This window comes from Pelophylax lessonae (assembly GCF_965119305.1).
Source record: "Pelophylax lessonae genome assembly, chromosome: 1".
Classification (NCBI taxonomy): Eukaryota; Metazoa; Chordata; class Amphibia; order Anura; family Ranidae; genus Pelophylax; species Pelophylax lessonae.
Window position 1 is genome coordinate 330,029,044 of NC_138768.1, and position 26,662 is coordinate 330,055,705.

Below are 26,662 nucleotides of genomic sequence, written 5' to 3' on the forward strand. Positions count from 1 at the left end.
TCTTGTTTGTGCTGGTTACTTCAGTCCTAGCTAAACCCTCCTTGTTTTTACACGTTCCATGGGTAGTGTCATGTTTTCTTTGCAGACACTAGGTTTAGAAAGTTATTGTTTCATCCTCTGTATTGCTTTGGATTCAACTTCTATGTCATTATTGAAGAGCTGTGTCTATGGATGCTTCTGAAACATCAGGTGATTCGGTGAATGAAATTTCTGTACAGATCTAGATTTCCAGGGGTATGTCAATGCATAAAGTGGCAGTTGAGGCAGAAGAAAACCCATGCTAAAAATTACCAACTGCAGCTTTTTTAGCAATGTGTTATGCGTATACTGAGTATATAGGTTTTCTATTTATCTTTATTTATTAAATCTATATTCTCACCAGCTACTTTTTTGAGGTACACCTTGCTAGTACCAGGTTGGACCTCCTTTTGTCATCAGAACTGCCTTAACCACTTAAGCCCCAGAAGATTTTACCCCCTTCCTGACCAGGGCCTATTTTGCGATTCGGCACTGCGTGACTTTAACGGACAATTGCGCGGTTATGCGACGCTGTACCTAAACAAATTTGACGTCCTTTTTTCCCACAAACAGAGCTTTCTTTTGGTGGTATTTGATTACCTGTGCAATTTTTTGATCATGCACTATAAACAAAAAAAGAGCGTCAATTTTGCAAAAATAACAATATTTTCACATTTTTTTATATGAAATTCCCCCCCAAAAAAATTTAAAAATCAACTTTTTTAACATTTTCAGCCAATTTGTTTTATACTACATATTTTTGGTAAAAAGAATCCCAAAAAGCGTATTTTGATTGGTTTGCGCAAAAGTTATCGCGTTTACTAACAAAGGGAAAGATTTTTGTCATTTTTGTTGTTTTTTTTTTTTAACGCGTAATGGCGGCGAGCTGCAATTTTTTTTGCGGTACTGCAACATTGCGGTGGACAGATCGGACCCTTGACTGACATTTTTGACACTTTTGGGGTACACTGGGTTCAGCACAAGTAAAGGTCCCCACTATGCAAGAAAAGTAATCCTGTTTCAGGTGCCTAGCATAGCGCCCACCCCTCCTAGATGTGCATGCTCCCTATTCTCCACTGATGCACTTCACTGCTACTTGTGTAGAGAGAGAAGTGCCATTATTTGTGGTCACATGCTCCTTCCTACGTATGTATACTTCAATTGTCTTAGGGCTGATTGTATATGCACATAGATATGTAGTCTGTCTCAGGCCAGGGGCGAGCAGGAAAGAGTGACTACACCAGGGGGGCAAGGAGAATGAACATCCTAGAACAGGAAGTCTGAGAACAGTAGAAAAAGGCTTGTATTTAACAGATGAAACAAAGAAGGAGAGAGACAGAAAGTTAATTCTAGTTGTATATTTAGACATATTGGATTTTTTGTTTTGTTTTGTGAATTTAGTGTCACTTTAAGCTGAAACAGCGGCTGGACAAGGTTGTACAGATGCAATGGGCCCGCCTTGCAACCACAAGCCAAACACTAGGCTTGATGTGCAATATCCCCATACAAAGTCCCCACTGAGCTGGCAAAAAAAAGCATTTAGGAGGCAGCAGTATCACCTCCAGAATGCCTGCCAGCCACTCCTTAACCGTTGTTTAAAAAGCCATCCACTGTGGGACAGCTGCCTGTGTGAACAAACCCTTAAAGTTGGGTGCTGCCACCTTCACAGGATGGCTGAAGTGTGTAAATATCTTTGTTTCTATTGATTTAGTAAACCCTTAACAAGACAGTCATGGTGTGACCTACTCCTTCCTCTAACTTCTATATATGAGGGTTTCCTGGAAACTAAACTTGTACCCAAGAAGTAAAGCGCGGTCCTTTGTTATATAAGGCCTGAAGCGGGTGTGCATAGGACTGTTGATATGGACGATTTCTACAACACTGTCAATAGGTACCAGTTAAACCAGGATAGGTCCCCCTGTAGGCATCCTCACACATAGGAGAGAGTATGTTGGTTCCCTTGAGGGGCCCAGTGCCCGTATTATAATATACTGCAAAGTCAAGGTCACTACTGAGTCCACGTAGAAATGGGCTAAAGAATGCATGTGGTGCCTCTGTTACACAACATTAACACTGCCAGGTAAACATCTAAAGAGATGGCTACATTAGGCAAACGCTAGACCCCTTGCCAGACCACTTGTAATCCCTTACTGATGCTGAGGCTGCTTTGGAGACTCAACAACCAATCAGAAACCAGGCCACAACAACTCCAAACACCTGGGCCAAGACATGGACACTGTAAGTGCACCTGATCTCCCTCCTAGGCCTCGTAAAGAGTGCAGTGGGAACTGTCCTGAACCCACATTAAAGGATGTTTTGTCTACTGTACAATAGGGTTGCCACCTCATCAGTTTAAACCAGGACACACATTAATTACACACATGTTCTGTGGCTGATTAAGGTGGTAATTAACCACTTGCCGACCAGTAACGTTGACTGTACTGCGGCAAAGTGGCTCGTTATCGTCTGGTGATGTAGACCAACGTCACCAGACATTGCCCTCTCTCGATGGCGCGCGCGCACCGCCGGAGGCTCGCTCCCGCTGTATTCAGTTACAGCGGGAGTCAGGCCAGGGGAGGAGCGGCGGTGATCACCGCTACTCTTCCCCGATCGTCAGAGATCTAGTGTGGAAATCTCCTAAGTGACAGGCAGGGTCAGATTGCAGGGTTCAGCATAGCTGAACTTGCGATCTGTCCCTGTGTCACTCAGTCACCTCCCCCCCACACACGTTAGTAAGCACCAGGCATACATTAACCCCTCCCTCTCCAATAAAAATTAACCCCTTCCCTGCCAGTGTCATTTTTACAGTAACAGTGCATATGTATAGCACTGATTACTGTAGTAATGTCACTGGTACCCCCAAAAGTGTCAAAAATGTCAGTCAGGGGTCCGATCTGTCCGCCGCAATGTCGCAGTCACGCAAAAAAAAATGCAGATCGCCGCCATTACTCGTTTAAAAAAAAAAAACACCAAAAATGACAGAAATCTTTCCCTTAGTTAGTAAACGCAATAACTTTTGCGCAAACCAATCAAAATACGCTTATTGCGATTTTTTTTACCAAAAATATGTAGCAGAAAACAAATTGCCCTAAAATGTTAAAAAATTTTGATTTTTACATTTTTTGGGGGGGGGGGATTTCATAGAAAAAAATGTGAAAAATATTGTTATTTTTTCAAAATTGTCGCTATTTTTTTGTTTATAGCGCAAAAAGTAAAAATCGCACAGGTGATCAAATACCACCAAAAGAAAGCTCTATTTGTGGGAAAAAATTGACATAAATTTAATTTGGGTACAGCGTTGCACGACTGCGCAATTGTCCGTTAAATTAATGCAGTGCCGAATCGCAAAATATGGCCTGGTCAGGAATGGGGTAAAACCTTTCCGGTCATAAAGCGGTTAAAAATAAGCTCATTGAGAATTTTTTTGTCAAAGACATGTAGCTAAATACATTTTGGCCTAAATATATGACAAAAATTGAATATATTGGATATTTTTTAACTGTCAAAGTAGAAAAATATTGTTATTTTTTCAAAATTGTCGCTTTTTTAATTAATATCGCAAAAAATGAAAATCGCACAGGTGATCAAATACCACCAAAAGAAAGCTCTGTTTGTGGGGAAAAAAAGGACGTAAATTTTGTTTGGGTACGGTGTTGCATGACTGCGCAATTGTCAGTTAAAGTCGCACAGTGCCGAATCGCAAAAAATGGCCTGGACGTAAGACAGCAAAATCCTCCGGTGGTAAAGTGGTTAAACTCACATTGTGCCTTATGTGCATTATATCAGCCTCAGAACCTGTGTGATTAATATGATTCCTGGTTTAAAGGGATGAGGTGGCAACCCTACTGTACAATGCAATGCTTTCCTGCACAGTGTTACTAATCAGGTACAGGGGGTCAGGGAAGTCATCTCCTTGCTATGACATGAAGGCTGCATTAGCGAGCTGGAAGACACTGTACAGCCCCCAACAGCTGATGCAAAAATTGCTCTACATAAAACTGATGGTAATTCCCTAAAGTCTAAAGACCTAAAGAACACACTAAGACACAGTCATATGAACAAGGCTTCAGGTACACTAATTCCTTGGGTGAGATAGTATCCCTTGAGACATGTAGCAATACTGTACATGCATTTTACTCCTAAATATAGATATACAATTACTACTCTCTATGCTCTACTAATTTCTTTTTCTTTTTATGTCCACTGGGATTAACTAAAATTCAGGATGAAGAAGCAAGTCCTTGATCTTATTATTCTTCTGTTTTGTATCTATTCCTACTGTATACTTTGGTCCCCATAATAGAGACTGTGTCCTCCATATCAGGCATCTCACATTGAGGTTCAAGGATGGGCCACAAAGACAGTCACATCTTCTTCCATGGTCACACTTTGATAGTGTAATTAGTAAATGGAAATGTTTATATACAGATTTTGATGTGTTACTAAACCCACAACAGTAAAATCAGTCTGTATATGCAGTAAAGCATGCTTAGTATACTCACTGTGGATCCTAAGGGGTTAATCCTCCACATTGTGTAAAAAGGATGTTTGATCCTGTCTTGTCTAATCCTCCCCTTTGCTTACTGTCCCCAATCATCCATCTGCTGATAATATAGAGCCGTGGGGGGCACTCTGCACGTGCTAAATTGGTGTGTATTGCTAGAGTTTTTTTTTTTTTTTTTTTTAGGTAGAGAATGTATGTGATCAGCACAGGGCCAATCAGCACTGTCCAGACAGAAGGCCAGGAGTCATGCAGCCTCATAGGACAGTCAGATGAGAATGAAAACTCCTCCTACAAGCTTTAACCAGACACTCATAGAAGTCATAAGACTGCTATATACTGCTGATGAGAAAAGGTATTTAGCACTTTATATTTACTAAAATAAATGCATTTCCATGTTCTGTGTACCGTGGGAAACAAGATATAATGAATGCAGGGTCCTGGGTTTAGAAAGACTTTAACTTATTCATGTAGTGCCCCCTGACTTCCAGAGGCATGGTGGCGACCCTCAGAGACAGTGTGGACTGACTTTTCACATCAGGGTACAGGCATAGTAGGTGGTGGACAGTGTAGAAAAATAGACACCAGTCACTTTTGTGCTAAACAAAAGTGAGTTTATTTCTCACAACAATAAAAAAAATAGAGAGGGATTGGGCAGAGGACACCCTAGGATAAGTAAGCATGCAGACTAGTGGACTCCTTTACATAAAAATAAAAAGGTAGATAGCAGTACAGAAAATAGACTTTAAGCTGTAACCAGCAATCTTTACTTCGTAGTAACAGCTGTCTCCTTTAGCAGTTCTCCAGACTGTTACTTCATCTCAGGTCCTTTCCTTCCTGGCCCTCAGTTACAGAGTTTAGATCCCTTGACCTCTCTGAACATTTATACACTCCCCCAGCAAGCATCAGTGAACATGACACTCCTACTGATTGCCCGAGGGAAGTAAGCATATTCATATGCTTTACTGCAGCTCATAAAATAATGCAAAGGTAACAGTGCCACCTTTTGACAAAAGGGAGGAACTATAGCTACACCAGGCTTAGGAGAAAACCCAAATGATCACAAAGACTACAAATCAACCAGGTTAACTACAACCCAGCAAGGCTAAATTATACTGGTAGTCCCTATTTTGGACAGGGTGGCACCCTCCTAAAAACAATTTCACTGCACAGTACCCTTTTGAGATCGAATTCACTGCTCAATACCTTCTTTAGATCAAATTCACTGCCTTGCTGCACTTTTGCTCAAATTGACTACACAGCATCGTTTTCAAATTCATTACCCAGCAGCACCTTCTATATGTTAAATTTAGTGCCCAGCACTTTTTCTTACCTTAAATTCATTTTGTAGCACCCTTTCAGCTCAAATTCACTGCAGGACCCCCGCTTCAGATCAATTTCACTGCTCAGCATCCTCTTTGGATCAAATTCACTGTGCAGCACATTCTTTAGATCAAATTCATTGCCCTGCTGCACCTTCTTTCGCTGAAATTGATGTCACAACACTTTCTTTAGCTTAAATTCACTGGCTGTGCCTACTATTATAATTTTCCCAGCCCACCTAACCATCTGTTCTGTACAAGTAATAGAGAGGATTAGTATCTTTTACAGTTCAAAGAGAGGATTATTATTTACACGCTTTACAGCCACGGCAGCTCTTGTATGCACAATCATGTGGTGTCAACTGTAAAAAGCTTCAATGTACATGCCAGGGCCGCTTTTATGATCCTACTTGTCCACCACCTCTCAGGTGCTGCCTGTAACCTGTCCCACCTGCTAGTGATAGGTAGTGGGTGGATGCAACACTTGACACAGACAGGTACTACACTGTGCCCAACTCCTGCTTACCACCACCTACCTGTTTGCAGCTGCTCACATCATCCATGAAGTCCGCTGAAGGTCCCTGCTCTATTTCTCCTATAGTACTTTCTATGAAAAATTTGTTCTGGTTTTGAAAGGGTGTACTTTTTTCATTTATTGTTTATCATTTTTAATCAACTAACTTTTCCAAATGAGTCAAAAATGAGTATCCTCTGGACAATGTCTGGAGCCCAAAGGTGCCTTCCGTAAATATAGGTGAGAAAGGTCGCTGACATCTGCAACTCAAAATTATGTTCAGCTGACCTAACGCTGATAAATGTTGTATAAGGGTTATACTGAAGGAAGAAGAGGTGAAGAAAAGATATCAGGAGAGAGAGGACTATATGCCAGACAGGAGGATGGCCACCATCAAACCCCACAAAATAGAAGGGGAGAAGGGCAGCGTGACAGAACCCATACTGTACTTGTGGACTTCCGTCAGTATACGGCTTCCTCCCAGTCGTGAACATAGATATCAGATTTTCCAGCCGCCCCCATACAAAGCTAGCCCACAACTTAGCTTGTACTGGAATCTTCTTCTTAACACACCTGAGCACATCCCCCTCCTGATCAGATTACCACACACAGGTCAGGGGTTGCTTGATTACATTATCATATGCAGATGACATTGTATACAGAAATAGAATTAACCTGAACTAATTATCTAGCCATCTGGACAGAACAATACGTGAGTTCCTTAACAATTAACAATGGGACAAACAGGCTACAGAATACACATCGCACCTCAATAGACAGACATTAGGAAAAGACTGCAATGACAGTCTGTCCGTCTCCTACATTGAAGTACATGGAATACACAACAAGCATTGCTTTGATTATTTAGGAATCACAGACTTCATGGCAACAGCCAATAGGTCTCACAGTATAAAGTGGGATGAAATCTTCATATTTCTTGAGAGATATTGATAAATATTACTCTCCCATTTGAAGTTTTCCAAACCATTTTCTCAGTGTCCATTAAGTTTCACTCCCAGTGACGGTGAGTACCGTCACAGGCAGATAATAGAATTGAAGTTGAATAGGGTTGAAGATGGGGGGAAATGTTTTTAGTATAAAAGGCGTGGGCATAGGGGGGGATCTAGAAGAGACCAAATTCAAAGTAGTCGCCTAAATTATTCTGTGAATGGGTGGCCTATCCAATAAAACCAAGTCTTTTGGAATTCGGATTCTATAACTTTCAGCAAGAAGACCAAACTTTTCAAATGTTTTAAGGCAATTTCCCTCTTTCTATGTATAGGAGCATTTAAAAATGGTGAAGGGCTGTATCGTATGTAATCATGCAAACCCCTATGTGGTTTAAGCAAGTGTTGTGCTGAAGGAGGCTGAGGAGTGTAAATAGTCTGTACAGAATAAGTTGTCCCTAGAAAGTTCTGCTAAATTCAAGTGGGAATTCCATAATACCCCTCCATCCAAGTTCAATACCCCATAGCAGCCTATAGAAGTGGATGCAGACACAGCCTATCTCAAAATCTGATAGTCGTGCAGGGTTGGCTGCACGGCCCCAGATGCATACCCTTTGCATTCAGGCGTGCAGCCACTCTTGCACAGCTGTCAAATTTTGACACGTGGCTATGTCCATGCAATTACCACATCAGCATTCACTTCTATAGACTGCCTGCATGCAGCTTGGGATAGATGCAAATGCCAAAACAGACTGCATGCAGTAAAGGTGTCAGCACCTGTCTAAATGTGGCCTGTGCGAGAGAACATGCTGTCATTCTCCTTGGTGTACTGTGTCGCAGAGCTGTGAAAATCTTGGAACTGAATGAACAAGAAAACTAAATACTCTGTCAATGTAAACCGCTTCCTTTTTGTAAATTTCATCTGCATATTTATATTTTTGCTTGAAGATTGGTATTGAAAAAAACCTTAAAATAGCAGTTGTAAAAATAGGGTGTCATTTATGTGAAAAATTATACATTAGAGAGGAGTGCTATTATATTGCATTATCACTGGTCACTTTGAAAAAACTGAACAGCAGTTTTTTAATTGACAAACAATCTGCATTAAGTAAGTGTACATCACGTCATAACTGTATATTTTATACGCTATATTGTTTTTTCTTTATCTGCTGATTTTTTTCCCCACAAAAGTGGAGTTACCCTTATTGTATACGCTATATTGTTTGTTTGGTTTTTTTTTTGCTGATTTTTTTCCCCCACAAAAGTGGAGTTACCCTTATTGTATACGCTATATATTTTTTACTTTATTTGCTGATTTTTTTCCCCACGAAAGTCTAGATACCCTTATTGTATACGCTATATTGTTTTTTCTTTATTTGCTGATTTTTTTCCCCACAAAAGTGGATTGTATACGCTATATTGTTTTTTCTTTATTTGCGGATTTTTTTCCCCACAAAAGTAGAGTTACCCTTATTGTATACGCTATATTGTTTTTTCTATTTTTGCTGATTTTTTCCCCACAAAAGTGGAGTTACCCTGATTGTATACGCTATATTGTTTTTTCTTTATTTGCTGATTTTTTCCCCCACAAAAGTGGAGTTACCCTGATTGTATACGCTATATTGTTTTTTCTTTATTTGCGGATTTTTTCCCCCACAAAAGTAGAGTTACCCTTATTGTATACGCTATATTGTTTTTTCTTTATTTGCGGATTTTTTTCCCCACTAAAGTGGAGTTACCCTTATTGTATACGCTATATTGTTTTTTCTTTATTTGCGGATTTTTTTCCCAACTAAAGTGGAGTTACCCTTATTGTATACGCTATATTGTTTTTTCTTTATTTGCTGATTATTTTTCCCCACAAAAGTGGAGTTACCCTGATTGTATACGCTATATTGTTTTTTCTTTATTTGCTGATTTTTTTTCCCCACAAAATCATAACTGTATATTGTGGGCCTTTTACAACAGCATTGAGAACAACAGTCTTTACAATAAACATTGAATCAGGAGGTGGAAAGAACAATTATGAAAAGGATCATGTGAGTAGGACATAACAAAGGTGAAGGTATTCAGTGGTTTGTGGCAGGGAAGATTAAGATCGGCAGGTCCTGATGGAGGAGCAGGAAATCCAGCTCTACAGGTCTCGCCTTGGAGGGCAGTGTAAGCGCTGAGCTGTAGGCTCAGGTGTCACACTATTTTTCAGGAAGTAAGAGGCTGGCAGAAAGTGATCCAGGTGAGAAGCAGGAAGGTAAGAAGCACCGACTCACAGACATAATTATACTCAGCTACAGAAAAAGTATTTAGAATTGGCAGAACAGAACGTAAGAGATAAAAACTTTTTTAAAAAGTATGGTTATATCCCTGTTTTGCTGTTTGTATTGTTTCTTTTGTGCTAGGAATTCAACATGTGCTCAAATTTTGTGCTTTTTCTCCACAGAATGGGACCTCCCTTGAGGCTGCATGAACTGATTCGAGCCATCCGCAGTGTTAAGACACAAAATGAAGAGAGAGAAGTGATCCAGAGAGAGTGTGCAGAGATCCGTTCTTCTTTTCGAGATGAGGACGCCATGTATCGTGGTCGAAGCGTGGCTAAACTGCTGTACATGCACATGCTGGGGTATCCAGCCCACTTTGGACAGGTATATTTAAAGGACGGACAATCTGTATAATCTGTACATTGGTCTCAAAAACAAATGTAAACCCATTCTGTATTCAGGGCCAGAGCATACACATAAAGCATCCAATGCATAAGAGGGACACATTTTACACAATTAGCTGAGAATATAAAACACAAACAGGGACATTTTATCAAAACTGGAGCAGACAGATTCTGAAGCAACTTTGCATGGCACCCAATCAGCTTCTAACTTTAGCTTTTTCCAGTTAAGCTTTGAAAATGAAATCTAGAATCTGATTGGTTGCCCTGTATACATTAACTAGGTTCTGGCTGCTCCAGTTTTCATAAATTCACTTCCAAATAACTCATCAGGGGGCGTTCAGCAGATATATCCTAGTCAGGTATCTGCACAGAGTTTACATGTGCTCCCTGGGTTTGCTTGGGTTTCCTCCAGGTGCCCTAGTTTCCTCCAACACTCCAAAGACATGCTGGTAGGTAATTGGCTCCTGCCCAAATTTATCCGTGTGTGTGTGTGTGTGTGTGTGTGTGTGTGTATGTATGAATGTGAAAAAAAGGACCTTAAGCCATCCATAGACAGAAAAAATCTTGGTTGGTTCAGCAGGGACTGGCTGAGATTTGTACCATGTATGGGCAGGCTGATTGTACCCAAGTTAAAGATCGATTAACTTGGGTGCAACCAGCCTGTTGGATTTTTCATGCGATTATTGCCAGCTGTGTGTTCTCACGGCCGGGATGGCTCCTCCTGCCCCGACTGACTGTGTTGATGGGGGATGGTGGTTTTTTTTAAAGACTTTATTACAATTGATATTTTATTTAGCTTACTTTACATTTATGTACTGTATGTTGTTTGTTCAATAAAAATTGTGCTGTGTGGAAGATTTTGGAACCCTAATTGTGAACCTATATGTAGCAGGTTAACCTGCAAAAATCGAACTTTCTATGATTATTTTTTCTTATTTCAGATGGAGTGTTTGAAGCTGATAGCCTCCCCCAAATTTACTGACAAACGAATTGGATACCTTGGTGCAATGATGTTGCTTGATGAAAGGCAAGATGCTCATCTACTGATAACCAATAGCATGAAGAGGTAAGATACTACATCTTATCGCCCTTGATAATCATTGTGCTGGCCCATGAAATTATAGTCATTGTTTGCTCAATCTCACAGTGAATGATGCTTTGTAAACATGATGCACACATATACAGTATATTCATTTTACATATGGCATATTTGAACAGAATTACTACGCCGACCCTGATGCAGCAAAAAACAGGGGCATAGCAGAATACAAAATCATGTGCCACATCCTGAAAATCATTGAAATGGGAAAAACGGGGAAAAAAATTGGACTTTGAAGGCACATAAAAAACAACACTTTATTGTTGATAAGCATAAAACCAAAAAGGGGTACATCAACCGTCCCCAGAGGGGCGGAGACAGTAGGTCAAAATGCAGGTGGCACAGTGACAGAAAACCTGCCACTAGGACATACAAAGTGACAAGAGTGGACAAGATATCAATAAAGGTAGTAACAAAATGACATAGGTGAGGGCGCTATACGCTACAGTCGGGCAGCACCCGAAGTGGGTAACGCAGAGCGTCCTCAACAGTGGGGTACAATTTCCACAAGGGAACAGGTTCATGTAGCCAAATGCTCTACATGTTTCGCCTGATGTTCAAGCTTCTTCCGGAGCTGATGGAGTACACGTTCCCTATAAAGGTGTCACTGGGGCCAACAAGGGCGCCAGGAAGGTAGCCAAAGGCGTATCATGAAAGCTGATAGCCTCCCCCAAATTTACTGACAAACGAATTGGATACCTTGGTGCAATGATGTTGCTGGATGAAAGGCAAGATACTCATCTACTGATAACCAATAGCATGAAGAGGAAAGATACTGCACCTTATCGCCCTCGATAATCATTGTGCTGGCCCATGAAATTATAGTCATTGTTTGCTCAATCTCACAGTGAATGATGCTTTGTAAACATGATGCACACATATACAGTATATTCATTTTATATATGGCATACCCTTAGTCCCTAAGTGTTTTTTGTATGATAGTTCAGCATTCTTCAGGAATCATGTACCAAATTTTCATTACTTTGAGGTGTCTCTATTACCTCACAACCACAATCCACCACTCTAAACCTGTCCCCTAATGTTATACTAAAGATTCTTTTTGGTATTGACAATATTATACAAAAGACCATGGCAAGAAAAAGCGATAATTGTCAACTCAAGTAAATGGCTTGTGTGATTTTACCATCCTGAGGATATCTGCATTGATCATTTGTATTTATATACCAAATAATATGCATAGATAAAAACTCCACCTAACATGCTAACTTCACCACTAACAGCTATCTTATTCTGACCCATTCTTTTAAGCTGTAACTAAAGGCATAAATCCTTTCTTTTTAATTTTGGATAGAGTGGAGATAGAGATAAGAACCTCTGCCAGTCTTTATTGCTGTCTGTGCCTCCATTAGGGAGATTAACCCACTTTTTTTTGTCCTGTTTACCATTATCAGTGAAAGTAAAAGAAAACCCCAAATTTTGAGTTGACAACCAGGACAGTAATAAAGGAGAATTTTTCCAATGGGGACTCTAGTTCTGGTGACCCTGGTGATACCCCGGGCTTCCCTCACTTTGGAAGGATTACCTCTCACTTCCAGTTTTGGCTATGATACAGGAATTGAAGGAAAATTTCCCCAATGGTACACAGATGGCAAAAAAAAAATAAACCGACAGGGGTTATAATCCTATGAATGTGTTCGAGATTAACCCCTGCACTACCAATTTAAATCTAGTGCCTTACACACATAACAAATAGTGCCCTAAAAATTAGGAAATAGAAAATGAAAAAATGTGTTTGGGTTGCTGCATGCATGTAATTGTATTCACACAATGCATATAAATTATAAATGGACTCATTTAGAGCTACCAGTCTCTATATTGACTATGCAGTGAATTTTTTCACTTTAATATTGTTTGTTGGAATTTTCGCTTTCCTAAGGTTTATGATATTAACGTGTGTCTTATATAGATACTGGTAGGGGTTATATTCCTCTCTTACTCTTACTCTCTCTTACTCGCACACATTTTGTTCATTGTGTTTTCCACTCCAGGGACCTAGAGCATAGCTCCTCTGTGGTGCAAGGCCTGGCACTGTGCACACTGGCCTGTATGGGATCAACTGAGATGTGTCGGGATCTAGCTGGAGAAGTTGAGCATCTTCTGAAAACATCAAACTCCCATGTCAAGAAAAAGGTGCTGCATAAAATGTGGTGTATTGTGAAGGGGAAAGTAATACATCAAACATACAGTATGTGCCTTAAGAAATTAAAGAACAGGGAGGGTGGACAAAGAAGAGAATCTGAAAAAGTTTTGATCCAGTTTCCATTTCTTACACTTTATTGCAAAGAAAACCATATACTTTTATCTTTCCTTCTCTAATCAATTCTTTCTTTGCTCATGCTTACCTTTTACTTCTATCCCACCTTTGCTCACCACCAGTTAACATCCACAGGCTGTCCTCTGTGCTGTGCACATCATCCGGAAGGTCCCTGAGTTAGTGGAAATGTTTATCCCAGCCACTGAGGAACTGCTGGCAGAAAAGAGGCATGGTGAGTCTGGTCAAACCTATGGACGCTGCATATATCATGACGGTGTATGCATTCAGAAAGTAGGAAAATTGTATGAGCTTGATGGTTTAGTTGTGCATATACACTTCATATAAGCCAGCACATTGACCAATTTGTGTGGTTGTATTACAGGCGTATTGTACGGAGCTGTACTTCTGGTTACAGAGATTTGCCAAAGGAATCCTGAAGCCCATAAACACTTTCGCAAGGTAACTCCAGACTATAATATGAATGGGGCATCAAATAATTACTAGAGATTTTCAAAAGGCATAATGTAAATAAATTGGAGGTAAATGTGATAGTGCCCGTTTGTGGATTTAAGTAAAAAAATAAATAAAATCTAAAGTTTATTTGTTAATATTTTGCCTTCCCTGCTTCCTCCTTTGCCCCCTAATTAACATGCTAATTAAATATTAAATTAAACTTTTCTGCATTCATTGCCTACCCAATGTTGGACCCAGTGACCTATTGTAATTACTAAGTCCCTGTGCATCTTTATGAAATGCAGGCAAATCATGGCTGGAAGGAGGAGCCAGCAGGATGCCTTTATTAGCTTCTTGTAAAAAGAAAGCTGTGCTAATTACCACAGGTGATGCTGAGCCCCCATGAATAAAGGATCTGAAATCCAATAAATGAAAGAGATAGGCCAAGGACAGTAAGGCTGTGGAAGAACAAGCTAGATGATGCTGGACCTTCTCCAGGTATGAAATAACGGATAAGTTCACCTTTTGTAACATGTTACATAGTACACCCTTATTCAGGGTGTAACATGTTACAAATGCACCCCCCCCTCCCCCTGAACCCCAGGTCTGACAGCTAGGAGAAGAACCCCCCCCCCCCCCGCTAGCTGTCACAATCTGCAACAAACGTGGCTGGGTGGGGCTCCGCCTGGTCGCTTAATCCATTCACAGTTTTCTGTAAATGGAAAAACTACAAGGTCCAACTTCCTTTGCGGCTGTCGGCTTGAAGTTCTTAATGAACTACCAGGGCACTGTTGAGCGCTTTGGTAGTTTATTCATGCTTCCTGTCACAGTGTAACTGTCTGGCCATATTGGAAATACAGCCAGACAAATACACAGACAGTCTGCAGGACTGTGGCATTACACCCACGATCTGCTAATCTTGGGTGCAATGCTTTACAGGTCCATTACAAAAATATAATAAATGTATATTTTTTTACATGGAAATAAATATGTATTTATTTTTATTTTTTTTGTAAAGGTGAACTTATCCTTTAAGGTGGGCTGTATCTGAACTGCTGCAGCTTCTATTGCACACTGTAAGAAGTTTACGGTGTTCAGTGGAATCAAAGCAACCAATTTCAGTACAGGAGTGGAGCCTGTACAACTGCCCTACACCTTAGGACGGTTGACAGAGCATTGTCACCCTATAGCAGGAGGTGCCTGAACAAAGACCTTCATGGCAGCATCACCAGGTATTATTTAGGTATTTAAAGCTACTGATTTCAATAAATTGAAATTTACTTTTTAATATCTTAAAGATTATATAAAAATGTACTGATTGGATTTACATCTATTTTAATTTACATAAATATAGACTTTAAAAGTTACCTTGACTCTCACACATATCGTGATTTCTGAATAGCTACTAAGGAGGTTTGGATATGGAAAGGTTGGGAGACAAGGATTTCGGGCACTAAATTTTCATAAAATTGCTTTTTATTAAACAAACATTTTAAAAACATCTAATGATACAAGCAGATGAAAGAAATCTACATTGAACATGAGACCAGAAAACGGTCGACAGTATCAGATATAATCTTGCATGAGGTGCTAGACCTTCATATAGTATAGGAACAGTTGTGTACAGAACAAGTTGTATTGTGCATACATCCCATGTAATATACTTCAAAGCAGACAGAAGCTGCCGGCGGACACCTCGATGCTCAGGGTGCCAGTCAGCAGAGTCGGCCGAAGTTTACAGTAAATATATGGTATACATTACTCATGACAGTTTGCTCAACATGTTTCGCCTTCTCGATGAAAGCTTCGTCTGGAGCTTAATAATTGTTTTGTCTGTGTAAAAACATAAGTAATTTTAAGGAAACAGAATGTATTGTTTACTACATATTCCATAAATAAGAATAATGCATTTTATATGTGATATACAATGTCAATGTAAAAGAAAAGGCATTTCACACATATGATATTACTGTTCTAGCCATCAGGGGGGAGGGGGCTCGGTGGGTAGGCAAGAGGATAGCCATTGGGACACATGTGGGGACACACACCGTATGAAATAGATAACACTATTTTTTAGGCATCAGTATATATAAATGATAAAGAAAACATATCTGTATAGGATATGAACATACCTGTACAGTGTATATTCTGAACTTTTTTGGTACTGTAACGAGGAGGACTAAAAGACGGTCACTGAGCTCATAAATGGGGGAGCCGATGTTCACAAGGAGTGTAAGTACAAACGCTCCTGTGTGTTTGTATCTGGGTTGGATATAGAAAGTGCGCTAATTATAATATGTCAAACCATTATCGGTAGAAAATAGCCACACCCGGTGCATGTTGATACACAGATAGGTGAGGATAGAGTTGTTTGTATATAAAAAAGGAAGAAACCCATTGAAGAAAGATGCATGGACATATACCAATCACAGGGAGGGAGCTTCTACTTTATGTCATCATATACCGCAATAGTTAGAGGTTTTTATGAGAAGAGTTCCAAAAGAGTAATTGCCTAGGTATAGGTCGCTTGTATGGTCCCAAGTCTCCATACAAGCAAAAACATAGGATACATTGATTCCCTCATATGAGGTGCAACATTATTCAGCCTTGAGTGTATAGTGGATTAGGAGAATTGCTTCTAATACCGCATTACTTTCAATGAGCCCAGCGGTGGTAGTCCATGCATGTTTCAAGATAGTTGGAAAATCACCAATAGTTACATACGAGTGTATTGGGGGCTCACTAATAATTAAACATGCTCACCGATCCTGCAGAATACTTTGTTAAGATAGAGGTAAATTAAACCTGCCTTGTAAGTGGCAGACACTGTTGAATTGAGAAAGGATTAAAGACAAAGTTGTAAGTAAAATGGTGTGCATAATCCAAAAGATAGCGAAGATATAAGTTTGTCGGCTTACCCTGTTGAGCCAAATTCCGTCATAGATGTCCTCCCCGGATGGGGAACCGCCGCCATACTCGGACGCTTGTATGGCGCCCTTTTATGGCGTGGGTCCCGGGCGGTTCGTCAGAACGACGTCGCCACCCCGGCCACACCCCCCGGAAATGACGATGCGGCGTAGACGGAAGTGACTCCGCTACGGCCACTCGTAACGCTCCGAGAGGTTAGGTCAGACTCTCAGAGCCGACAGGCTCCAGAAAGTCTGATCTGGTGCCACAGGAAACGATGCTCCTGGGAGCGGAAGTCCACTGTGGCTTACCAGGCCGCACATATATCACCGGATTGGCTGAAATCTCTTGCGTCCCACAGCGCCCCCAGAGGTTACTAGCATGGCACACTTAGATACAAAGCATCTGCAAACACATAATAACAAGAATACATTAATCTGAGTAGTAATTACAGAAAAAAAAAAAAAAAAAAAATATATACATCAATAGTTAACAAGGAGTGATGAAAACAAGAAGAACCAAGAATATAATAATATATTATATTCTGAAAGAAGAGAAAAGAGAAAAAAAAGGATAAACAGAATATGTTAATAAGGGAAAAAAAAAAAAAAAAAAAAAAAAAAAGAAAAATAGTAATAATGGTGTATCTAGCACCCAGGCAATTTGGTGCTTAAAAAATGGAAGGATTAGAGCTGTTAGGCCCAAAAATTGTCTTTTACTAATCATTAGAAGAATTACTATCGCATCATATGAAACCCAATGAATGTCCATGTGCTGACCTTATGCCTCTTTGATATGTATGAGAATCATAATTTCCAAACTCAGCTCTTCATATGTTTAAAAGCTATTGAGGGTAGTGTCTTCAATTTTTGGGCCTAACAGCTCTAATCCTTCCATTTTTTAAGCACCAAATTGCCTGGGTGCTAGATACACCATTATTACTATTTTTCTTTTTTTTTTTTTTTTTTTTTTTTCCCTTATTAACATATTCTGTTTATCCTTTTTTTTCTCTTTTCTCTTCTTTCAGAATATAATATATTATTATATTCTTGGTTCTTCTTGTTTTCATCACTCCTTGTTAACTATTGATGTATATATTTTTTTTTTTTTTTTTTTCTGTAATTACTACTCAGATTAATGTATTCTTGTTATTATGTGTTTGCAGATGCTTTGTATCTAAGTGTGCCATGCTAGTAACCTCTGGGGGCGCTGTGGGACGCAAGAGATTTCAGCCAATCCGGTGATATATGTGCGGCCTGGTAAGCCACAGTGGACTTCCGCTCCCAGGAGCATCGTTTCCTGTGGCACCAGATCAGACTTTCTGGAGCCTGTCGGCTCTGAGAGTCTGACCTAACCTCTCGGAGCGTTACGAGTGGCCGTAGCGGAGTCACTTCCGTCTACGCCGCATCGTCATTTCCGGGGGGTGTGGCCGGGGTGGCGACGTCGTTCTGACGAACCGCCCGGGACCCACGCCATAAAAGGGCGCCATACAAGCGTCCGAGTATGGCGGCGGTTCCCCATCCGGGGAGGACATCTATGACGGAATTTGGCTCAACAGGGTAAGCCGACAAACTTATATCTTCGCTATCTTTTGGATTATGCACACCATTTTACTTACAACTTTGTCTTTAATCCTTTCTCAATTCAACAGTGTCTGCCACTTACAAGGCAGGTTTAATTTACCTCTATCTTAACAAAGTATTCTGCAGGATCGGTGAGCATGTTTAATTATTAGTGAGCCCCCAATACACTCGTATGTAACTATTGGTGATTTTCCAACTATCTTGAAACATGCATGGACTACCACCGCTGGGCTCATTGAAAGTAATGCGGTATTAGAAGCAATTCTCCTAATCCACTATACACTCAAGGCTGAATAATGTTGCACCTCATATGAGGGAATCAATGTATCCTATGTTTTTGCTTGTATGGAGACTTGGGACCATACAAGCGACCTATACCTAGGCAATTACTCTTTTGGAACTCTTCTCATAAAAACCTCTAACTATTGCGGTATATGATGACATAAAGTAGAAGCTCCCTCCCTGTGATTGGTATATGTCCATGCATCTTTCTTCAATGGGTTTCTTCCTTTTTTATATACAAACAACTCTATCCTCACCTATCTGTGTATCAACATGCACCGGGTGTGGCTATTTTCTACCGATAATGGTTTGACATATTATAATTAGCGCACTTTCTATATCCAACCCAGATACAAACACACAGGAGCGTTTGTACTTACACTCCTTGTGAACATCGGCTCCCCCATTTATGAGCTCAGTGACCGTCTTTTAGTCCTCCTCGTTACAGTACCAAAAAAGTTCAGAATATACACTGTACAGGTATGTTCATATCCTATACAGATATGTTTTCTTTATCATTTATATATACTGATGCCTAAAAAATAGTGTTATCTATTTCATACGGTGTGTGTCCCCACATGTGTCCCAATGGCTATCCTCTTGCCTACCCACCGAGCCCCCTCCCCCCTGATGGCTAGAACAGTAATATCCTATGTGTGAAATGCCTTTTCTTTTACATTGACATTGTATATCACATATAAAATGCATTATTCTTATTTATGGAATATGTAGTAAACAATACATTCTGTTTCCTTAAAATTACTTATGTTTTTACACAGACAAAACAATTATTAAGCTCCAGACGAAGCTTTCATCGAGAAGGCGAAACATGTTGAGCAAACTGTCATGAGTAATGTATACCATATATTTACTGTAAACTTCGGCCGACTCTGCTGACTGGCACCCTGAGCATCGAGGTGTCCGCCGGCAGCTTCTGTCTGCTTTGAAGTATATTACATGGGATGTATGCACAATACAACTTGTTCTGTACACAACTGTTCCTATACTATATGAAGGTCTAGCACCTCATGCAAGATTATATCTGATACTGTCGACCGTTTTCTGGTCTCATGTTCAATGTAGATTTCTTTCATCTGCTTGTATCATTAGATGTTTTTAAAATGTTTGTTTAATAAAAAGCAATTTTATGAAAATTTAGTGCCCGAAATCCTTGTCTCCCAACCTTTCCATATCCAATAATTCAAATGTAGGATAGGGCCCTCTTCAGATGATATATATAATGACCCAGACTGCTGCTGTCTGGTGAGTCATGTGTTTTTGGAAATTACTAAGGAGGTTTTTCAACTACGTACAGCTAGTACTAGGAAAATGCTCCTAGCCCAGAAACAGTGCATTTTCGAACAGGGTGAATGTACCGGGAGATTTTTGGCATTGTTGGCAAGAGAGCAGACCCCTCTGACCATTATTGCCAGTATACAAGCGCAAGATAGCACGCTCCTGCAGGACCTGCTTAGTATTAACCAATGTTTCTCTGAATACTACCAAATTCTATATAACTCCAGATGTGCCTCTGACACTGTTAGTTTACTTTGATATTTAGACACTATTGAGATCCCGAAGCTTTCAGCAGGTCAACGGGACAACTTGGAGAAACCAATCTCTCTAGATGAGGTCCAGTTTGCTATTGCGGAATTACAATCTGGCAAAACCCCTGGACCAGACGGCTTTCCCTTAGAATTTTATAAAATGTATCTCGACTCCTTGGCCCCACATTTAGATTGGACGCTGTCTGAAGCTTTAGAGGCTGGATCACTTCCTGCTTCTATGTCTGAAGCCATGATTATAGTCATTCCCAATCCCAGTAAGGACCCTCAGTTTTGCGCCTCCTACAATCCTTTCTCCCTTCTTAATGCTGATGCCAAATTGTTTGCAAAAATCCTTGCTTTATGGTTAGGGAGTGTTCTTTCTACATTGGTACATCCAGAATAAACTGGCTTCATGTCGGGTAAGGGTACCGACATTAATATTAGAAGTCTTTTTATTAACATTTCCATGTCTGGACCTGGGAGAGATGGGGGTATGATATTTTCATTAGACGCCAAAAAAGCGTTTGATTTGGGTGGGATAATCTTTGAGAACACCTTAGGAAGTTTGGCTTCAACCCCAATTACATTTTATGGGTCTGTTCCCTTTATCACACTCCAACTGCCTGTGTCCGTACCAATTCTAAGCTGTCCCCTCCCTTTCCACTGTTTAGGGGTACAAGGCAGGGATGTCCACTTTCCCCAGGGCTCATTGTCTTAGCACTTGAACCACTTGCGTGTCTTTTCTACTCTGCGACATCACAACGGGGACTACCTTTGAGTACCTGGGAAGAAAGAATATCACTGTATGCTGACAGAACCCTGCTAGATCTAGGGGATTTGGTCCCTTTCCTCCGCTATACCCTAGGGATTACTTTTTTTTGTGATAACTGGGATAGGTTTCTAGTGTTTCCCATTACCCCGGGAGCCCTGCCCATAAGCTCTTTTGCTCCACTTAAGGTTGTGACTAAATGTTGTTACCTGGGTGTAGAGGTTCAACGTAATCTTTTCCATTGTAATGGAGAGGTGGATACAGTTAACAATGTAAGTGGTCTCTCACTTCCAGTGGATCCAATCATTTGGTTATTTGGCCTGGTGGAAGGGGTGGTGTCTGGCGGGTACACATGACTTTTTGTGTTCTACACAGCATATTATGTACGTAGGGAAATTCTTCTGCATTGGAAACCTTCTCCCCCACCCCTGTGAGCGGATGCAAAGGGGCTATTAATGATACTCTTCCCTTGTATAAACTGATATAAGCTAGTAGAAACTGCCCACACAAACTTGGTAGAACCTGGAGCTTCTGGATTCATGCACATGGTGACACCGTGTGATACATGCCCCACTGTGCTCATACTTTCTATTTTTTACTGTGGGTTTAGCTGCCTATGATCTTCCCCTCTATCCCCCCCCCCCCCACACACACACACACACTCACACACACACACACTTCTTCTTCTCCCCTTCCCTCCTCCTTGCTGCTGATTCTACATTTCTATTTACCTTCAGAGTGTGTTAGTATTGTCTGTAATGGTATTATATTTCGATGTTGCACTATACGTTGGGCTTACCGCCCCTCCCTTTTTCGTTTTTGTGAATGTGAGATATTGTTGTTACAGGGTTACTCATTCCTTGTAATTCTTTCTTTTTTCCTTTTGCACTTTTATACTTAATTGTATACTCTGCAGTCTTTAATTAAAACTTACACTGTTAAAAAAAAAAAAAAAAAATTATCTTGTCTCTGTGTTTGGCTCGGTTCACATCTATGCAGTTTGCAATTGATGCGTCACACAGTGCATTTTGCGTATGCAATTTTGCCGTGATTTGCGGGTTTTATGTTTTTTTCACCCAATTTGTTGTTGGGCAGATTAAAAAATGCAAAACACAAATCGCGGTAAAATCACAGCAAAAATGTGGTAAAATTGCAGCAAAAACACCGTACATACTTTCCTGCAGCTTCTCCATTGAAGTCTATGGAACCAAAAAGCAAAAAAAGCACCATTTTGTGTTTAAAAAAGGCACTGGCCCTTTTCAAAAATGCAGCAGCTGAAAAAAGCATAGATGTGAACGTGTCCCATAGGAAACCAATTGACTGTAGTGCGTTTCTGCAAAAAGCAACAAAAACGCATAGGTGTGAACCAGGCCTTATACCACATTATTTTTTTTTTTTTAAATGAGCTAAAGATGTTTACAGACCAAGCCTGTCTAGAAATGTTGTATTTGTCAGAAAGGCTGGAATGCTTCAGTATTTGTAGTACTTGTTCAAGTTCAGACAACTGTGTTAGAACAGCCATTGAAACAACAGCGGTTTGTACAAATTCTGACGTAATCATGTAATGACTGACCTGTGGAGTGATTAGATTGCTGCTTAGCTGATATTTACAAAGTTTACTCTGGTAGGTTATTTTGTTTCAAAGTCCCAGGGTTAGCTATAGTTACAGCTATAGATTTTAGATGACAACCATCCATTATCCATTTCTTGTAATGGGTTATAAGATATTATTTTTTTGTTATTTAACAAAAGCTTTTTATGGTACATTGACTTTACATTGCAAAATGACAGATGTTATTAAAAATCTTTCTGCAATAAAAAGAATAGCACACGTGGAGATACCACACTTGCTATGTGGCAGTGGAATGTCTCTATTAAAGGTATACTGCAGTGAGATCTCAAAATTAAGCTTTGAAATGCATACAGGGGGCAAATATACCTGGTCAGGACCTCTGATTTTCATCCAGGCATAGCTTAGTGCATCAGTCCACCCCACTGTTTAAAATCACTTTGTTGAGCATAATTTAGTGTTGTTGAAAATTATTCTATTTGGTACAATGTGCAAATTTCTCCCTACATATCTACGGCAGTATGTAACATGAATGAACATATTAGAGGATCATATGTCAGTGCTGCTAACGATCAGACTGGTAAGAATTTTGTATAAGTTATGCCTAGTACACACTAGTATTTTTTTTGGGTTGAACGAAAAAAACATACAACTCCGGTTGGAGCCGCTGTACTAACGATCCAACATTACTACTAACGATTCGCCATTGGCTGACAATGCTGATCGGGAGTTGGTCAACTGCTGGTTTTCCAGTGCCTTACACATAGGCCGAATGTTGGCCGGTTTTTATTGAATCATCAAATCTCATCTCACATTTGGCCCATGTGTACCGGGCTTTAGTGTATTCATCTTTGTTTATAAAGTAGAGGTGGATAGTGGTAACATAGTATCATAGTTATTGATTTAAATTCAGTTGTCAAGGGGTGACACTTCTAATAGTGCATAAGCATAGAAGGAATATACGGTAATTGTTTTTCCGCTGATCTTCTCTGAGCAGGTGGATGACATGTCTGAGTCCTCTCTGCTATGCAAAGCAGACACGGACACAACTCTGCTGTTCTATAAGGAGCTGTCAGATAGAAACGGACCGCTGTCTATTTCCATCCAGCTGTCATCCAATCCGCTGGATTGATGGGGAATGGATCCCCCATCTGTCTGTTTTTGGCGGACAGGATCGGGTTGGATGCTGGTGGGTGTCTGACATCCACTGCTCCATAGAGAGCAATGGTTGGTCTGATCAGGTCCGCCTGAAAAACTGACTGGTGGAACTGATTGGACCGCCCATGTGAAACCAGCCTAAAGCCCCGTACACACACACCGACTGTTGGCCGTAAATATTCGGCCAACGTCCGATTGGCCGATTGTCGGCTTGTTAGTATGATGCTTCCGACAACCGACTGCGACTTTTCGGCCGAACAAAATCTGGTGTGCAGACTATAAAATTTTTGTTGGCCGTCACCAGAACGGCCGATTGTTCGTCAGTCAGTACAGATTTCGGCCGACAAAAGTCAGATGAGCAAGACTGGGCACGCTCAGAGATGAAAAAACACACGGAAAGTAAACCAGAACATGACATCACTTCTGCAGTTGGTTGTTGTTGGCCAACAAAATTTGTGTGCAGTCTAGAGCACATTTCAACCAACACAACAACACTGGACAAAAGACGGCCGAGCGGTCGGCCAACAATCGGTGCGTGTGTACGAGGCTTAAGACTGGAGCCCAGAGAATCTGATACAGCTGCTCATAAATACCAATAAGCTTCTACATTTAGCTTGTTCAAATAAGCTTTGACCAATAGGCTGGCTAAACATTATACAATTTTCTTGTACAATTTTCCTTTGGATTTATCAAAACCATATAATATGAGGTCATACGTAAATACTTTCAATTTGTATGCAATCAGACAGGCCCTTGCACTACATAGTTGAAGGTAAATCTAATAGAAATTGAATAAGAAAGTTGTATAATGTATGGCCAGCCTTACACCTTGTAGCTGATTGGTTACTATTCACAGCTGTGCCACATTCCCTGTGCTCCACTTTTAATAACTCTCCATAAATGAGGGGGTTGCTTTGTGTATAGGAACCTATAACACCAGAGTGATGTGTAATATGTACAAGAAATACTAGAAGAAATGATAACAAAATAGTTCACCAGAAATACTACATGTATTAAGCAAAATGCAGTCCCTAATTTCAGTATGTCCAATATTTTTTGTTATGACAAATATTTTTTATTATTTCTTTTTTTTTTTATGACATCTAGATTCTCCCACTACTCCTGCAAAAATTAAAGCAGGTCATGTCCGGTTATTCTCCAGAGCACGCTGTGGCAGGCATCACTGACCCCTTTTTACAGGTAATGTAGGTGGCAACTACAGAGCACTACTGTTTGTGTTATGCAACCACATTACTGTAATATGTATGTATAATCATTTCTTTATATTACTGTTCTTCTGGCTGCAGCAATTTACTGTTTGCTCCAACAAGACAAGTTTGTTTTATTTATATATACTGTACTGTGTAATAAGCTTTCCTGGTGCCTCCATGGCAGCATACTAGTGATAGAGCCCCGCCTCTACTCCTCCCTCAGGACTGAGTAGCATAAAAGAAAGGCCCAGCCCCCTGTCCCATCATTCTCCTTTTTTTCCTCATACCTTCCTGACTGGTGAAGAATAAGCAGTATGTCCATACCTCTGCCTCCAGGCAGCTTTCCGCCGGGTTCAGCCTCTCCTGTGCGCAGTCCCGGTTCTTGGGTCGCTCAAAGCACTAATAAGGCCGGGAACCCCCTTCTGTGGATCTTTGGGGTACAAATTGCAGTGTTTCCTCATAGGAACGCATACTGCTACTGTCTCTTTAAAAATCTTTAAATGTTTGGCTTTGCAGGATTTTGCACAAGGACCGTCTTTTTTTTTTTTTTTTTCCCTCTTTTCAGCTTGGATTCCCCTTTTAAGTTTCCCAGTACTTATTTGTGTGTTTGTTTGTTTGTGTTCGTTTTCATTGTCATCTTCCCCTTCTCTTTCCCTCTTTTTCTTTTCCCTTCTTGCCTTTTGTCTTACCTTTTCAGCCTGTTCCTTTAAGTTTTCTATGAAAACATCCGATCCTGTGTACATGGCTCCCAGTCCTGGGATTCCCCCTGCAGCGCCATGCAAATCGAGGCCGCCCCTTGCTCCACAGAGTCTCGGCGTCTCTGCGGACCGCCTCGTAGGGCCGTGCACGAGGAACGGTCTGCGCATGCGCGGGCGCATGCGCAGTGCGGCTGAGGCTCGGGCGGCCATCTTGGATGTGGGAACCAGGTGTAATTTTGCCCTGAGTTCCCACAGAAGCTAAGGGGAGGGGTTTTGTGCTCTCTTAGGCTGCTCTGCCTATTAAAGGGCCATTCCACCTGCTGTCCACCCGAAAGACAGCATCTTTCCCTGCTCCTACCGACTTGTTAAAGCCCTTGGTAGGTAGCATTTTATAATACTTTTTTTTTTTTTTTTTTTTTTTTTTCCTCCGTCATCATTTCCATTTATTCAGTTGTTATTTGTCTTCAATAAAACCTTTTTTTTTTTTTTTTTGCCCTTCTTTTCTTCTCCCTTTTTCTGTTTTCCTTCTTGCGTTTTTTTCTCACAGCCGGTCCTTCTGCAACGCCCTACGATGAGCCACTCATCACGTAACCAAGATCCTCACAATAGGTATGGGACCACCTTTCTGTAAGTATTGAAGTAAGAAGGAAAAGAGTGCTTGTATGGACTAACAAGTGTCCTTTGTTCCAGCCCAACACACTCCAAAAGATCCGGGAAGTCTTCGAGGCACCGCGACCATGACAGTCCAGATCGCAGATCAAGATCTTCCCACTATAGATCTTCAGAAAGATCTAGGTCAAGATACCGTCGCTCTCCTTCTCCGCCATCACATTCATCAAGGAAGAAGTGCTGGGCTTGTGGCGCAGTACCCTTACCTAGAAAACTAGTCTGCCAGGACTGTTTTCGGGACTACGCAGCCAACCGGGAGTTGGAAAACCAACAAGTGGTGGATCTGCTAAAGCAGACAATGAAAGATTCCCTTTCGGAGTTGACAACTCTAGTACCCGCACAGGCGGCTCCCTCTGCAGCTCAAGTTCCGGACAGGGATGATGGCGCTCCAGGCCCCTCTGGGCTAAACCCTTCACGCGCTGCGGCTCCATTACTTGGAGAGGCATCTTCAGGTCACCTTTCAGAAGAATCCATAGAGGA

General features: G+C 40.8%; 1 protein-coding gene across 4 annotated transcripts in view; it reads left to right on the plus strand.

Annotated features, from left to right (window-relative positions):
- The first annotated feature begins 9,446 nt into the window (after positions 1 to 9,446).
- Positions 9,447 to 26,662, plus strand: part of AP1G2 (adaptor related protein complex 1 subunit gamma 2) — a 65,849-nt gene continuing 48,633 nt past the window's right edge. The window contains exons 1-7 of one of the 4 annotated variants that reach the window (XM_082270395.1): positions 9,447 to 9,550; positions 9,740 to 9,941; positions 10,903 to 11,027; positions 13,070 to 13,211; positions 13,471 to 13,567; positions 13,718 to 13,794; positions 24,712 to 24,804. In XM_082270395.1, coding sequence (XP_082126521.1) covers positions 9,741 to 9,941; positions 10,903 to 11,027; positions 13,070 to 13,211; positions 13,471 to 13,567; positions 13,718 to 13,794; positions 24,712 to 24,804 — 735 coding nt within the window. In that variant the 5' untranslated portion in view covers positions 9,447 to 9,550; position 9,740. Of the gene's footprint in view, positions 9,650 to 9,739; positions 9,942 to 10,902; positions 11,028 to 11,720; positions 11,826 to 13,067; positions 13,212 to 13,470; positions 13,568 to 13,717; positions 13,795 to 24,711; positions 24,805 to 26,662 lie in introns of those variants that run through there. The other 3 variants (XM_082270394.1, XM_082270396.1, XM_082270397.1) reach the window with 3 other exon arrangements.